This window comes from Tenrec ecaudatus, chromosome 14 (genome assembly GCF_050624435.1).
Source record: "Tenrec ecaudatus isolate mTenEca1 chromosome 14, mTenEca1.hap1, whole genome shotgun sequence".
NCBI classification, from domain to species: Eukaryota; Metazoa; Chordata; class Mammalia; order Afrosoricida; family Tenrecidae; genus Tenrec; species Tenrec ecaudatus.
This window is the reverse complement of record NC_134543.1, coordinates 71,764,362-71,781,922: the sequence shown is the minus strand read 5'-3', so window position 1 is coordinate 71,781,922 and position 17,561 is coordinate 71,764,362. Positions and strand designations below refer to the sequence as shown.

Below are 17,561 nucleotides of genomic sequence, written 5' to 3'. Positions count from 1 at the left end.
TTCCAAACCCCATTGGGATCCTATAGGACAGAGTAGAACCACCTGCTGGGATTTCTAAGGCCGCACATCGTGACAGAAGACAACTGTCACTGGCTCTCCCATGGGCCACTGGTGGGCTTGAACTGCTCAATCTCGGTTGGGAGCCCTGCACGTGACCACTCCACCACCAGGGCTCCCTGTATCCTTCCACAGTCCATCTTCAAAAGCTTCGATCGAGACTCCCGTGAGTCTTTGAGAATGAGAGATGTACTCCCGCTTGTCTTTGAGAACGAGAAACGTCTGTAATTCTTCCCTCAGGGTCACTCAAGGTGCGGAAAGTACTTCTGAAGATGACAGGGCTCGATCTCCTAACTTCATTTCTGACTCACTCAGGAAAGAAGTGTCAGTAACAGACCACCGCAGACATCTCACCTCCAACTCATGGGTAGGTGGGCCCATGCTGATGTTCTCCTCAAAGTACCCCTACACAGCGACAGAGGAACAATAGGCCCACTGCCTGACAGTTCTGCTGGATCCAGAAAACCCCAGGCTGCTCCACTCAGCTAACGAGGCCAGTACGAGCCCCATCGAGCTCATGGCAGCCGTGAGGAGTATCAGCCCAGCATTCCTCTGTGGCAGGGTGAGGCTTGTGGGAAAGAACTCACTGCAAAGCCAAAGAGGAATTGTGGCAGTTACATAATCTCCTGTCACCTTGTGAAGGGGTGGAGTCTAGCCTGTCAATCAGATCTCAGCTTGATGACCCCAATTGGAGGCACAGAGATGAATAGCTACCAGAGGCCAGATACTTTCTCTCTGCCACACAATCCTGTTGACAAGTCACAGGGAGCTACGCTGATGGCAGCCAGAGCCCTGGAGCTGAAGGAGTCACATGGAGACCCACGGCAGAGCTGAGATGAGGTGCTTCCACCGCCACTGGATCCATAAGACTTTCCACCCACTGGCCTGTCGTCTTCCTGCATTCAGCATCATTGCATGGCTGCATGAGTCTAAAGAGGAATTTATGGACTAGTATAGACATAAAGGGTAATATTGAACTTATGGGCTTGATCTGGAGTCGGCTGGGATGTTTTCTTAAAGTACAATTGCTCTTGTTTATAAAACTCTTTCTTGTACATGAATGTCTCTGGGTTTGTTTCTCTAGTCAATCCAGACTAACACAGGAATTCAACTATGGAGTTGGTACTTTCTACTTCTGGGGCTTTTATTAAATAATTGAGAGTTCTTTTAGACTGCTGGGCACTAGAGCCTTATTGATGACCATAAACAACACTGTAGACTTTCAAGCAGCAGGCATTGAAAGCTCCCCATCCCCAACTCCATTCATGACTGCTCTCATTTGGCATCTGCTCTGCAGGAAAGAGATACCAAAGGCAACAAACATGGAGGGCCTAGAAGCCTTGAGACAAATCATGGTATGCCATTCCATCACTGTCCAACCTGGACAAACTACCTAACCTCTCTGACGCTGTGTCCTCCTGTGTCAGAGAGAGAGCTGTCTCGCAGTGGGTGCAAAGAGTGAACATGTACAGACATAGCCTAGGACCCGGCATACAAGTATTCCCTAAGTATTTAGATTCATGCTACACCATCCCGACTCCCCGCCCACCCCTTCAGCTTTTCTAACAGATGGCTCTTGACCCTCTGTGGCTCACCATACAAAGAAGTTAAAAGCAATTTCTCAAAGGACCTAACTTATCAACGTAGCAAGACAGCAGCATACCAAGAGCCCATTTACCCAAACACCTACTGCCACTGAGTCGGTTCTGCCACATAGCAACCCTCTCTAGGGCTTAGAGGCTGCAAACCTTTCTGGGAGCAGACAGCATCATCTTCCTCCAGAGGCCAGCGGGTTGAATTGCCGACTGCGCTCAGCAGACCAACGCTTGCTTACCAGATAGCAGGGAGTACCTTGAGTCTTCGTCACCCATCTGTCGATCATACTACAGCGGCCTGTGTGCTCAGATCGGGAAAACTAGGCCACAAGTATTTAAAGAAACAGCGGGGCTGACCTGAGAGGCAGGTTTCAACGGAGCTTCTTGGACGAAGAGGTTACTAGGAAGAAAGGCATAATGACCCTGCTTCCACCTGGAAGGTGGCACAAGGCTGGGCAGCACTTTGTTCTGCATGGAGTCACCATGAGTTGGAGGGTTGGAGGTGACGGGACAACAGCTGCCATCTAAGTCTGAGCCAGAAAGCAGATGGGGTCTTTAACATAAATCAGCGTAGGTTATGCAAGAGCAGCGTTCAACTGTAGCCTACTTCCTTTTGAAAGGAGCCGAGTGTTTTCTCCATTCCTGTTCTCCTGACAATAGCCTCTCTCCACCTCCCTCACCTGGGATCGATCATCTCATGCTGTTCGAGACTCAGGACAGAAGCCATTTTTAACTTTTTTTTTTCATTTAAAACCATTTCGCTAGGAACATCCCCTGTGCTTGTCTTCAGAGTTGATCAAATATTAAAGGGCCCTTCATGTCCAAACTCCTGCTTTCTACAAATTGCTGAACCAGCATGACACTTCCCAGCAGTGCTTTCTAAAACAGCAGCAGGCCTTTCAAGACCCACTGGCCGAAAGCAATGGGCAGGACCCAGCCCCTAACAAACTCTAGTTATCTAAAGGAGAAAAACACAGTTATGTCTGAATGGATAATTCGTGATTCAGACAGCCCGACACTTAATTGGTATTAACCACTCTACTAAAGATCTATTTAATGCACTTAGGTAAGATTTTTCATTCTCATGAAATTGGATCTTTGGTTCAAAATTTAATCTGCTGCCAAGGACTCTGCTCTATTTAGGTGACGTAACGGTGAGGTAGGCTCTTAACATTTCATTGCCAGGAATACAAATGAAATTGATCACATTATTTGCCAAATAATGTTTCATCAGCAGGGCTGAGTCCTGGCCTAAGTGGACTGTCGGAGAGCAAATGCCCAGGGTTATCATAACTATATTTTCCAGTGGAATCTTCCAGCAGGCAATATATATATATATATATTTTACAGCCCTAATAGAGCTTATCAGTCTATAGGACCTTCGTATGGAAGAAATAAGCAAGACCTAAAAGGCCAGTTCTTTGGGCAAGTCAAAATATTGACTGCAGATGAAAAATGCATGCTATCTACTACTGGACCCACACCATGATATTCCTGTAGAATCCTGTCACTGTCATTCCCTTAATATTAGGAATTATGGAAAAGCCAAGTTGAGTCGGTCATTTTACAGAACATAACGTAGCAAATAAACTCGCTCTTCTTTCTCTTACTGAAGTTTTAAAATAAGTGATTCTAAGCAGAAATGGACTTAGTGACCTATCTGAAACAACTCTCAAAAGCTGGTCAATATGGGGGGAAGGAGGGTTCAAAACAGGAGCTGATACCAGCGGCTCAATAGAAACGGCTAGCAAAGGAGGAAGGCAACATATGTACAAATGTGCCTGATACAATCAATGTGTGGGTCGTAATAAGGCCTGTAAGAGCCCCCAATAAAATGATCTTTTAATTTAAAAAAAGCTGTTCAATGTACAGATTCATAAGTCAAACAGGTAAGCAATATGAAGTGACCCTGTGGCCAAGGTTTTTGAAAACAACCTAGATTGGTAAGTTCACGGTGATAGAAAGAAGGTGTGAAAACATGCTTGCAAGCCTTTCTGCCACAGATGAAGGGAATGAGCGTCAGCAGGGCATGCCAGCACAGCAGAGCAGACTTATTCAACAAGGACTTACTGGGCCCCTACTGTGTGCTAGGCATTATTTTTACAAGTTAGGTACGTGTCACTGCTTAAAGCGTACAAAAGGGAAAAAGCCTGTCTTCACTGAGCTTATACGGACTTGACCTGGAATGGGCTGGGATGTTTTCTTGATATATACTGAATACACTGGAGTATAAACCACCTAGAATATTAGCCAAGGCACCTAATTTGACCATAAAAGTAAAAATGTGCTGAAAAACTCAGCTTACACACCAGTATACAAGGTAACTGCTTCTTGATATAAAGCTCTCTTACATCCAGATGAGCATTAATGAGTGTGTTACTCTAGTGAACTTGTAACAGAAGGTGTCTCTCTACAATACATTCTAATGGACAGGACTGCAATGGGATTAAAGTTACGTTCGTTTAGAGGGTGTGAACCAAACCACACCCCCTTTGATTCCTCGGGGGCATCTGTAAGACTCTTTTATTAGGAGGTGTAATTAAGACACCACCCTTGGTTTTCCTTGGAGGTAGGTTCTGCTTAAAGGCAAACCATCCCTCATCACAGCCGTCTCGGCTGTGTAAGAGTCCTCTGGGACACGGAGAAAACTGAGGGCCTTGGAAGAGCAGGCCCAAGATCTGCATCTGAAGTGGGGGGGCCACAGACACCAGGTGCACCAGAGACCTGGCACAAAGACTCAGAGGGGCCGCCTGGAGTCTATGAGGTACTTTCTCCTCGTCTGGCCCAAGACTCCAAGCTGTGTGACAGTGTGACAGGTAGGCTGACTTTGTGGCCCACAAAGGTATGCGCCAAGGGAAGACGCTTAGCAACGGAGGCCTGGAAAAGGACTTGGTTGCCGACTGGCGAGGGGTGTTTCTGTGGACTGAATCCTTGTGTTGACTGCTCCTGACGTGTGTGGTAACCTGTTGACTCCCCTGTTAAACCCTTCAGTCGTGAGTACTGTCTGTGAATTCTGGGTGGCTACTGCGACCAGTATTACAACCTACATGAAAAAGTAGATTGTGTTGTTTGGGACAACACAGGATATAAGATCATCTTAAATGAGGGGCACTGGTGGCACACTGGTTATGCATTGGGCTGCTAATTGCAAGGTCAGCAGTTCAAAACCAGCAGCTGCTCTGTGGGACAAAGATGGGGCTTTCTACTCCTGTAAAGAGTTACAGTCTCAGAAATCTACCGGGGCAGTTGTACCCTGTCCTATGGGGTCACTATGGGTCATCTTCCACTCAGTAGTGATGAGTTTGGTTTGAGATAATGCATAAGTTGGAAAGTCATAAGTACAATTTTTTTTAAAAAAGAGTAACTTTAAGAATGAGTGAGGACAAGTCTTTTCTGGAAATTTTCCAAAACCGTATAAGGAAAAAACAAATATCCTGGTTGGAAAGTCCCAAAATGACATAGAAATATTCCTGGCTCTTTCATGTTCATGGGACTTTTAAGCAAGCAACTAAAGGGATTTTTAAAATGCCATAGTGAAATTGAAAGCCAGGATGTGTAACTTTCGTACAAGGGGCGTTGATGGAGGGAATGGAACCTGTGTTTGCTGAGGCAGAAGGACCAGCAAAGCGCAGGCATCAAACCCTTCCCGTTCTGGGAAGTGCCACAATCCTGGCCACCGTGCCCACCACCGTTGCCTCAGGGAGTCATCTGCTGATGAACGTCTGTGAGGGACAGACAGTGCCGAAGTGAAACTCAGTCAACTTCTCAGGATTTATCTCAATTTCCTTTTTTAAAAGGTGGCACCCTGTTCTTTCTGACTTTGTGAAATATGTAAGACACGCTCATGATCAAAGGAAACATCCACATGTTCAGCCCCACCTCATATGGTTCAAGATGCACACATGTTTAATGTATATCACTAGACAAGGGTTTGTTACACCATTATCAGAAGTTGACCCTAAAACTACTGAGGAGATGCCCCCCCTTTGATTTAAATTCAAATTCCATTCCAACAACAACGAAAAAGCAACCCAAACAATTAATGCCTAGCTTTAGGCTCAAGATTTCCAGATTGGAAAATGAAAACAGAAGATAAATGATGTCCTTTTTTTTTTTTCAGCAAAGTCCATTTTCAGGAAAATGGCCAGCGGCAGAAAGTCCAGGCTATCGGACCAGGAAAAAGGAGTGCCGTCCCATAAGACACTTACAGGAGGATGACTGTGGCAGCAGCTCTTTCTGGAGGAAATGCTGTCCTCAGGCTGCGCTCATTATCCAGACACCTAACAGCCCTGGCTGAAGAACATCTGGAAATTATTCAGACGGCGCACAGTTCTGTTTCTTCCGGCTGTTGAGGCTTCACGATGCCTCTCTATGGCGTCTGTCATCTCCCCCCCCACCCCCACCTTCTTTTGATAATCTCCTCTTTTCACATCCGAAAGTGAACATAAAGTGCAAGTGAGCTCCAATCCCCCTCCTCCCCCACTGTCCGTCATGCTCGCATCTTGACAGCCAGTGATGCCAAAATCGATCAGCAAGGTTGTCTGCAGGTATTTCTGGAGTTAGCAAAAAAGTTGGCAAAGACGGTGTCTGAAGGCCAATGAAGTCTTAGGGAGAAGACACCAAGTACCACACGCAAGATGGGGGTGAACTATGGGAGGCATTCCGGCAGCAGGGAGAGGTTCTCGTCACTGAGTTACAAAAGAGGCCATCTTCAGAAGAGCTAAGGAAGCATCACCAACATGAATGACTGTCGGCAGATTTCGGCGCTCCAGTCAGTCTTCAGTAAGGGCAGATTCAGCTGTCCCTGGGCACGGAATAAAGAAAGCTAATAGTTAGAACCAATGGGTTTAATTTCTCTCTCTCTCTCTCTCTCTCTCTCTCTCTCTCTCTCTCTCTCTCTCTCTCTCTCTCACACACACACACACACATACACACACACACACACACACACCACTGAGTCAATTGCAACACATGGCAACTTCACATATTTCAGAGTAAATCTGTGCTTCAAAGGGCTGCCAATGGCTGGCTTTTTGCCCCCCGCACCCCTCCCCCAATAAATAGATCACCAGACCTTTCTTCTGAAGCATCTTGGTGTAGATGTGAACTGCCAACTTTTGGTTAGCAGTCAAGCTCATTACCCATTGGTAACACCTATGAACTCAAGTCACAAAACAGCCTCCGGTCCATATTTCATATCTTATAGAACACACTTGGGCAGAGTGTCTCCTAATAGGGCTTTTTGCAATGTGTTCACTGTGGTGTTTGATGGGAATCCACTCCGAATGGGTCGTGGGGGTTATGCAATGTTACGTATCTTCCCTTACTGCAGGATTTATGTGTCAGTGAGTACTGGGATGCTTCAAGAAATGGACACACTGGGCAGCATTTCCTGCTTTTTTGCAGACCAGGAATTTACTGTCTCACAAACCCACTTCGCCAGGACCAGTACTTCAAGGGAACATATCTTGAGAAATGGTGTCTTACAACTGTCTGGAGGGCCAGGAAGGGTATTAAATCCCATGCCACTCATTCAGTCGACATACATGAGGCCCATTTTTATATTGTGACTTGTTGCCCCACACAAATATAATACTGCACTTAAAACCCGCCTAATAATAAAAACCATCATCGCTGGGCTCGGCTCTAGTTCCTTTGTAACCTGTACCCAATCATAGGTAACATTTTATGTTACCGTGCGTCGCTTAACATTCGTGATTAAAAGGTAACTAATCTTGAGTAATACTCCTGGTCTGAGTTGATCACAAGTCACAGAAAAACACTGAACACATACTTGTTAAGTTCTTGAACTTCTTTTTTGCTTCGGCCCTTTCTTCAGCATCAAAGTACCAAACAGTCATGGCGTATCTGTGAAAGATAAGCAGGCGTGAGAGGCAGAGAAATCCTAAAAGGAAAGGGATCACTCTCTGGAAACTGTCTCTTGTATCAAAATCTTTGCAAAGCCAACATTTAAAGGGCTCCCTATTATTAGAGATCAGATTTTACCTTAAAATAAACTTCTCCACTTTCAATTCCATTTCAATGTAATAATAGGTTTAAAGAATGCCAAGTATGCACCAGGAACATGGGGAATTGGGAGGCTTGAGCTGATCTTCTTCCTCCAGGAACCCACGCTCTCATCAGGAGAGTCAGCAAGTCAGCCAACACTGCAACCAGCTCAGCACAGAAAGGATAAAACCCACTGCCGCCCCGCTGATTCTGCCACGTTAGCCACCTTGTAAGACCAGACAGAACTGCCCCCATGCCGCTTCTGTAAACTAGGAGCTGGGCTGCTTACCACGTGGGCATAGCTCAACCCACCAGTGGCTCCGTGGGGGAAAGAGGCGCCTGCTTCCAGAAGGGTTTACAACCTTGGCCACCTTAACGGGGTTGCTATGAGCAGGCTTCAACTCAACAGACGTAGATTACATCTGCGGCAGCAGACTGCAACATCTTTCCATCGGAGAGTGGCTGACAGAGTCGAACTGCTGACCTTGCTGTTAAGTGGCCAAGAAATTTAGCTACTTGGCCAGCAGAGTTCCCACAGAAACGGATAACCCCCAAACCAAACTCCCTGCTCTGAGTCAATTTCAACCCACAGAGACCCGAGAGGCCAGGATAGAACTGCCCCCTATGGGTTCCCGAGACTGTAACTCTTTATGGGAGTAGAAAGTCTCAGCTGTCTCCCACACAGAAAGAACCAGGACGTGAGATGTGCTGTTAACGACTGGGAGACGCAAGATGATGGGGACTCAGAGAGGAGGAGGTAAACTTGGTGATGCTTTGAAGAAACTTACTCAGATCACAGGACGTTTTAAAAGACCTGCCCTTTTCCTTTAGCTTCTGCACATTGGGGCAAGGAAGCAATTGAGTAGTGATATCCTTAAGCATTCTATTGCAGTCACATTAACTGAATTTCATCATGTAATAGGAGCCATTTGATGACTGGGCTTTCAAAAAGTTTCTCTGTATAATTATTGTCAGAAATTGAGATTTCTATTAGCGTTAGATCTTTTTTGCCCCCCAAGAGCTTTCCACCAACATTTGCTAAATTTTTTGCTCTATGAAGTCACAGTCACTGTGGATTAGGGAAAACCAAGTAATTCTACTACAAGCGACAGGACCCAGGCACTGTGCCCCGGGAACAAGCCACAGGTAACCAGTTGGGTAAGAGAGCTAGTTACTGGTTTCTAGTTTGACACCTAGCATGCACCTCTGTGTTTGCGGTTCAGAAAGGCAACTGTAACTTAGTCGGGTTGATACTCTGAAAATCCTGCATGTGCTAGAGAAAGTGTCTGATTTAACCGTCTAACTGTTGGGACATGGAGCCAGCGATCCTACAGCAATGTTAAGCCAAGGAAAGGTCAAAAGGGGAAAAAAATCTGGAAGAAAAACAAAAGGCCTTTCTTTTCTCAAGATGTAGTCTCCTCCCACCTCTTACAGCAGGCAGAATTTTGGATACGGGCTGTGTGGGATAGCCCACATTCTTAAAGGCTAGCTCAGCATTGGACTGAAAAAAAGAAGAGAAACAACACAGAGAATATAGAATCCAATCCGCTCAGCTAACGGAAAGGAGTTGCTGAATGGGGTTACTTCTGGACATGGCTTGATATGTCAGAGAATACGTTTCCCTTTGACTATTTAACAACTCCTCACAGAGTTCTGAGCAGCTTTGGGGTGTGGTGGGTCTCCAGTATCCACAGAAACTGGAGTTTCCCCGGCAAGCTCCTCCAGAAAATAGTGGGAGCCCGCGGCTCTTACCTGGTTGCATAGGAAGGCTGAACTTCATGTGGGTTCCGGCGGTCCGACCAGAAGAAGAGGAGTCTGTCGAAAATGGGCTCCACGTCGGCTATGAAGGATTTTCCCTCTGGGAATATCCGTAGGATCCCACCGTGCAGCTGAGAGCCACGAAGGAAGCAGGTTAGGTTCTGGTCACAGACCTAGGTCCACTGATAACAACAGTTCAGCCCCTTCTAGGCACAGGGACTGTCAGCGTCCAAGCTTTATTCCCCGCCTGCATGACCCACGAACTTGTACTTCAACCTCACGCTTTCTACCAAATTTTCTACCACCAGCTTGTGAAATAAAAGTTTTTCTGCAAACTTGGGTAGAACCATCTCCTTATCTCTCCCCCTCCCAAAGGATGACACAAAGGACACAAAATGGAGTAAATGAAGTACCAAATAAACAAAACCCCCAACTCACTGCCATTGCACAACACTGACACATAGTGCCCCTGTGGGTTTCCTAGGCTGCAACTGTCTCGCAGGGTAGAAAGCCCAGTCTTTCTCCCAGGTTGAACTTCATGGACTCTGATATTCGACTCTTTTTGACCTAAAAAATAGCCCAGCAATTTCAAGCTAATTCTAACAGCTATCTAGTAATCATCTCTCATACTCCTTCTTCTCTGACTGGAATTTGCTACTTTCTTCTGAACTCCGCTGGTTCCTTATCTTGCCCCAGTAGTTGGGTGTCACGGCCTCTTCAGAATGCCCAGAGCACCTGACATTACATTACCTTTTATGACATCATCTCTCTTCCGCAAACTACCTTTTTACACGTTTACCTTGTCTACCCTACTAGTTTAAACCACCGCGAGGGCAGAATTCAGGCCTCACCTAGCCACTGTTTCCCCATGTCACTTATTTGTTAAATGACTTCACATGCTACAATTTATTGTCACCAGCCTGATGAGTGCAGTGTCTCGCCCGGACCAGCCCTCACAGTGCTTTAAAGGAAACCTCCCAGATGTATTCCAGCCACGTTCCAAACAGGGAGAAGAGAGCACATTTGTCACTGATTCGCTGGTTTCCCAGGTTTCGGCTTCCTGAGCCGGGATAAAACACCACTGCTTTCTGACAGCCAGTGCCTGTCTTCACTAGCAGGAAGTGGAGATGCAGAAGGTTCAAAAGCCAAACAAGCTTGAAAAGTTCTCTGACTTCCCAGATTCCTAAATCATTCTGAGCTTCAGGGAGCATACAGAGTCCACACAGATGTCTATAAGCGTGGAACCAGACTACACACCGCTCTCTTTATGTTCCGAAGCCAAAAATAAGCCCCAAGCTTTGGCATTCGCAAACCATAGTAAGCCCCGGCAAGCAGCCGCAAACCAGACGTGTCACCACCAGCAGCGAGAGAGAGGCCTGTGGGATAGCTGTATGTCCTGCAGTTCTATTTTCCTGGCATTCTCTCCGTGCTGCTGATGGGAGGGAAGACCCGCCTATGCTTCATTAAAAGGTCTATCAACTCTGGATTAGACACAAATAAAAAACAAAAAGACCACTGTTTCTAAAATAATGTTCAATTACCCTCTCTTTTTCAACTACCCTTCCCTTACACCTCTACTCCCAAACGCATTGAATCATAGAGATTATTTTCAACTCACCTAATTCCATAGGAGAAAAAAAAAGTAAAAACACAAAATTAGGACAGATTTATTAGTGGGAGATGGGGCTATTTTCAACTCAAAACTCTGTATTACTGGAATTGTTAGCTTCTAGCCTGGTGGTGTAGTGGTTACACCTTGAGCTGCTAGCCACAAGGTCAGCAGTTCAGATCCACCAGCTGCTCCTCAGGAGAAAGAGGAGGCTTTCTACTCCCATAACCAGATAGTCTCAGAAACCAACAGGGGCAGTTCTATGCCATCCTATAGGGTCATTATGCGTCGTAATCAACTGGATGGCAGTGAGTCTTTGACACAATGGGAATGTAGGGTGAGGTTACCAAAGTACCTTAGCATCCCAATTCTTGTTCAGATAGTAGATGCAGGTGATACAGCGGCCGTCCCCGTTGGGGTTGTCCACATGGCGAACATAACCTGTTCCATTGCCTGGGTAGCAAGCCACCATCGCCTAGGAAGAAATCCCAAGAAAGCTGGTGAGCAAAGCTGAGACCATCTGCTCCCATTGGTCAACATCTACAACCGGTACACGCAGCATCCTCGACCACTCTTCAGCACATACACGTAGCTGCTGGCGTCTCACCGCAATTCGTTAAATATGGACTCTCCAGTCTAAACGGGTAACAATAAGGCCAGAGGTCATGGCTCACCCTAAGGAGAAACCTGGTTAGATGACCTTCTCCCAGCTCTAGAACATTTCAGAGAGCCCATTAAGTCAGTCGATTGTACCAAGGAGCACTGGTGGCACAGAGAGGTGAGCAATAGGCTGCTAACTCTACCACCAGCAGTTGGGACCACCCAGCTCTTCGTGGGAGGGAGATGGGCTTTCTACTTCCAGAAAGGGCTGCAGTCCTGGGAACCCACGGGGGCAGGTCGACTCCACCCTGTAAGTCCCTAGGAGCTGAAGGACCAGATGGCAGCAGGTTTGGGTATCATTTAGTGAGAATAAAGGGCAGTAGATGTGGTTGCTTGGGGGTCTGGGGGAGTTTTTTCCCCTTTTAAATGACCTCATCTCCATCATTAGATTACCCGGCTTCTTTTCAATATTCCTTCATGGAAAATCAGATTCCAGTATCATAAACTAATAAAAAGGCGAATTGTGTAGTCAAGTAGATTGTGTCTCTTGTGGGGTACTCTCTTGTGTCAGGGTAGAACCAATGCTGGAGAGGGTTTTCAATGGCAGGTTTTCCCACAGGGCTCTTTGCTGAAGTGCCTCGGGGTAGACTCCAACTTCCAACCTCACAGTTACTTAGAATGGCCCTGGTAATTCTTAGTCATATTAAAATTTGAACCCAGCATTCTTGGAACAATGGCTCACGATTCTTACATTTGCAATGGATTGAAGTAATCAAGGAGGAGGAAAAGGTCAGGCTTACTCAATGGAATCCTTTAGACCAATGGTTTTCAACAAGTGGGTTGAGACCCCTTTGGGGTCCAATGACCTTTCACAGGGGTCACGTAAGACCATTGGAAAACACATATTTTCAATGGTCTTAGGAACTGCGATATGGCTCCTCAATCCATCTCCAGGCGGGTCTGCCCACATGCAGATACGCCCACATCCAAGTACCCGGCGTGAAGACTGTCAACCATGCTACACCATACTTCAAGACAAAATTTCATGTATTTGCAATTAGAAATACATATTTCCCAATATATAATTACATATTGTTTGTGTGATTCATCACACTATGCTTTAATGATGTTCATTTTGTAACAATGAACACACATCCTGCATATCAGATAGTTAGTTACATGACGATTCCTAACAGTAGCAAATTTTCAGTTATGAAGTAGCAACGAAAACAATGTTACGGCTGGGTCACCATATGAGGAAGTGTTGGAAAGGGTCACGGCATGAGGAAGGTGGAGAACCACTGGCTCAGACAGGAGGAGGAAGACGGAAGGGTCCTCAGGAAGCCACACCCTCACTTGTTAGCAGTAGACAACACAGCACATCCCTTTCATGCGCACAACTACAAACACATCCTCAGAACACAGTTCTCAACGCTGGTCTTGTCTTCTTGATGCTGGTCAAGTCAGGCCATGACTTGCAGCGCTCTTCCTTTCCGTGAGTGCTGCCTGTATTGCCTGGCCCAAACCTGCTGCAGATGATGCTCAGAGGCCCACTCACCTCTCTGTTCATGGGAAACTTATGGTACAAAGTAGGAAAAATAATAATAAAGTATAAAATCACAGAGATATTCTTAATATTTCTCTAGGGAGACAGAGGAGCCGGGGCGGCTCAGTGGTAACATGTTGGGTCCCCAGCTGCTGCTCGGAGCAAGAGAAGGTTTTCTGCCCCAGTTCCGGTTACAGCCTACGAACCCCACAGGAGCAGTCCTGCCCTGTTTAGGGTCAATGAGCAAGCAATGTGTTTGGTTATTTTGGGTCTCCTCAATCATGTATGAGATAGTTTATTTAGTTAGTTTAACACAATGTATGGAGGGAAAGCCACCTGACTGATGAATCATCACAGACCAGAAACAAGGAGGCTCCCGGGTCTGACCACCCAGAGCCCTTCCAAATAAGGACATAGTCGGGGGTCCCAGCTAACAAGGGACAACCACCTTTAAAAACAAAACAAAACAGTCCTGAGGCTCAACAGCCCCTGCCAGACATAAAGAGGGGCCTGCCAGCTCTGGAGGCATCTCCCAGCTTTCGCCCTTGCAGTCGCGTGGACCCCCTGGGGGCTGGACCCCAGTGTGTCCAGGCTTTACTGCTCAATCAACCTGCTTCTCGTTGAACCTGTGTTGTCTGGAGAAGCCAGCAGTGCCGGGAGTAGCTTGGACAAGGAGTCATTGTACCCTACCAGAGATCATGGTTACAAATGACCCATCGGGACAATCCCACGCTGATGCTGAAGTAGCTCGGGCAGTCAGCTTCAATGCTCTAAGTGACTCCAGTGGCGGCGGGAAGGCAGGAAGGCGCCATCCAAAGCTTCGGCCATGTTACAAACCAGAATAATAAGGCTGCGCGGTAACGTGGCATTCCGAGGATCTAAATCACCATGACCCACACTTCAGACCCTCATACAGCGCACAGGGGCCACACACTCCCTGTGGACACCTAAAATGTCCATGTCCTCTTAGAGCTGAAGGGGGGCTGTTGACGTGAGCACTCCGGAGAAGGTGGGATTTTGAGCCATCAAGATTTAACAAACGATGGTACTGTTAAGAGCCCGCGGGCAGGAAATACTTCAAGTCTTGGCTTTGCCCGAGAAAGAAATTCACTCCGAAGCCTGGTTTGTGATCCAAGTGAGTTTTTATGAAAGATAAAAGTTTCAGTTAACCGAACACATGACTACACACACACCACCACCACCCCCCAAGAGAACAGAGGAGTAGCTGGGGTGGGGGACTTAGATGGGGGGAGGGTAAAGAAGGCAGTGGTCTTCAAGTTGTGGTTTTTAGGACCTTCCACTGGGAGGTGTGGTTGATGGTACTGGTTGACCTCATTGGCTAAATTAAGCCAACCTGGCCTCAATTGGGCCAATCCTGGTATACCAGCCACCCATCTGGATTCTGGGCTTGAATTGGCATATGCCCGGTGGGCAGCCTGGTCCCTGTTCTGCTACCTAACAGTACCGCCAAGCAAAGGGTGACTTCAGGAGAGGTGACTGGTAGAAGACAAACAGGAGGGAGGGGCCTCACTGGGAAGGAAGGGATAAAGGAAGTCAGCTATTAGGATTAGGGAAGCCACTACTGAGCCAATAATGAGAGTCACTTAAACCACAAACAATTACAGCCTGGGTGCCCCACCGCCTCAGCCACCCCAACTGTGACGCTCTGAAAAGAAAAAGGACCCCATCAGTACAAGATAAACTTATATTCTTATGCGGTTCTTGGAGGAAAAGGTCAGAGGTCTGGGTGCCTGCCATCCACTTCACTCTCAACTAGTTGTGTAATCTCAGGCTCCGTTTCTTTCCCATAAAGATCCAAGAAGATCTAAGACCTAGTTTAATCATCCCATCCCAGGAAAAGGCAAGAGAGCAGCCTGTGAAAATCTACTGCAAAAAATAAATAAAACAGATCCCTGCCATCGAGTCAGTTCTAACTCCTAGCGACCCTGTAAGGCAGGTTCCTCTTTACAGGAGTAGAAAATCTCATCTTTCACCTGTGAGGTAGCTGGTGGTTTTGAACTGCTGATCTTGTGGTTTGCAGCCCAACATGCAAACCCACTATGCCCCCAGGGCTCCTGCAAAGAATGAATAACAATGGATGCAACCTCCAAGAAGAGCATTTTCTGCTAATTGCTACCGATTCCAGGGAGTTTTCTATTAGGAACCAAACCTACTGCCATCCAGTGGAGTTGACATTGACTTGATAGTGGTGAAGGGGTTTTTATTGTTTTGTGTGAGTGAACCTACACACAGAACTGCCCCCACTGGGTTCCAAGGTTGTAACTCTTTAAGGAAGCAGACTGCCACTGCCACACCTTCCTCCCATGGTGGTGGCCCCAAGAGGGCTCTTTTCTATTAGGACAAAACCTCTAACTGCCAGCAAAGTGTCTGATAACCTCAAGGGAGAAGAACAGAGGTTGTTTTTTTTTTTCTAGCCAGAGTGCATATTTTCCCTCTCCTGAATCCTGAAGCCACATGCATCAAGTTTGGAACAATGGAAGGAAATCATTGTGAGCCTCAGTGGGTCTGTTGAAACTGCACCCAGCCAATGTCATCCGTGCATTCTCTGGACCATTGCCACAGATGGGACTTGGCTTGGGCACATTCCCAGCTAGGCTGGTCTCTGACATGCCAAACACATACACACCACAAGGTGAAGGGCGCACTGAAAAGCAAGCTTCTCTTCAGTTACTACCCACTCACTTCCGTGCCAATCTGTGCACGGGGCAGGAACAAACTCCGGAAGTGGACCCGTGGAGTTGAGTTGCTATCTGAGCCTCATCAAGCCAGAGGAGGGAGTTGGAGTATATGAAGGAGAGACTTTGGAACAATCACAACACGGCCACGGCGGTATAATCATGTGGCAGACATGCCGCACAACAACGTGGACACAGATCAGATGTCTTCGGTATAGGTTTGTCATGTGCCAAAACTTCCTGGGGAGATGAATTGACATTTACAGAATTTTAATGACTCACTAGGGTGGATCAACAGCACCTACAGATGTTCTGACTCACGGCCAGAGTTAAGTGGTTGGCTGCTAAGGGAAATACTCACCCCGTGGCTCCATGGGAGGAAGATCTGGGTGCTCTGCTCTCATAGAGACTGCACCCCAAGAAGCAGTTAGCTGTAGGCCATCACACTTGGGGTTCACATTTACTGTTGAGCGGGGCCAACAGCAGCAGCAGCAGCAGCACTACCACCACTAACTCCCAATTTAAAAAAACAGGCACAGGGTCTAAATAGACATTTCACAAAAGACACGCAAAAGGCCAACAAGCACATGAAAAGATGCTCAATAGATTACATAGTAGGGAAAAATGCATAGAACAAATGCAATGAGATACCTCTTCTATCGAGTCGATCTGACAGCAGAAAAATGGAAAATCACAAGTATGATGAAGAGGTGGAGAGAGTAGAACCTTCATCCATCGCTTGATGCGGTTGTCAAATGGGACAGTTATAGGCAAAAATGTCTGGCAGGCACGCAGAAAATTAAACACAGATTTCCTAGGCAACCAAGCAATTCCATGTATACCCAAAAGACAGAGCCCTCGTGGTGTAGTGGGTTGCTAGCTACAAGGTCGGAGGCGGGAATCCACCAGCAACTCGGTGTGGGGAAGATGAGGCTTTCTGCTCTAGGAAAGATTTGGGGTCCTGGAAATCCTAGGGCTCAGCTCTACTCTATCCTCCAGAGTCCGCATGGGTTGCAATGGGTGTGATGGCAATCGACGGGTATCCTGAAAGATTTGAAAGAAAGGAAATAGGGAAGCAGTGATGATCTATCTGCCTCTTCTAGGCTCTGGTGAAGTGAGCAGACCCGCTTCTCAGGGGACAGCAATTTCTAAAAGGGCACAGGGTTTCCCACTATTAGTTTCAATCAATCAGTTCCCTGGCTTATCTGACCATGAACTTGAGGATCCCCCATCCACAGGAGCATCTGATCAAGTATCCAGTCTCTGGAACCTTCAAATCCATTCTCCTGAGTATCTGAGTTCCTTTTAAGACCCTTTCATGAAAGATGTGAGCTGCGTTGTGAAAGCCTGGCATCTATAACCCACCCAGGTGCTCCGCAGGAAAAAGACTTCACAATCTCACCCCAGGAAGGTTACAGACAAGAAAACAACACTGAGCAGTTGTGCTCCATCTCACAGGGTTCGAGACTAATCTGACTACTCAATGCCACCACCATGCAAGGTAACACCGCCATCACCTACGTGCAGGGACGGCGGCCTGGGGGGTATGGTTGGAGGTTTGTGTCCACAGAGTGCTTCAGAAGAAAGGCCTGGAGATCTAGCTACTTTTGATAACCAGCCACTGAAAACCCTTTGCAGCCCAATCTACCGAGCCGCACACAGGGTCTCCATCCGTTGAAGCACATGGAATG

The 17,561-nt window shown here is 46.9% G+C and overlaps 1 protein-coding gene across 1 annotated transcript in view; it reads right to left on the bottom strand.

Moving 5' to 3' along the window:
• Window positions 1-1,629: 1,629 nt before the first annotated feature.
• The window catches only part of EGLN3 (egl-9 family hypoxia inducible factor 3), a 30,022-nt gene continuing 14,090 nt past the window's right edge, over window positions 1,630-17,561 (bottom strand). The window contains exons 2-5 of the mRNA XM_075531066.1: window positions 11,384-11,503; window positions 9,414-9,550; window positions 7,447-7,520; window positions 1,630-6,456 (exon numbers count right to left, since the gene is read on the bottom strand). Of these exons, the coding sequence (XP_075387181.1) occupies window positions 6,425-6,456; window positions 7,447-7,520; window positions 9,414-9,550; window positions 11,384-11,503 (363 nt within the window). The 3' untranslated portion in view covers window positions 1,630-6,424. The remainder of the gene's footprint in view (window positions 6,457-7,446; window positions 7,521-9,413; window positions 9,551-11,383; window positions 11,504-17,561) is intronic.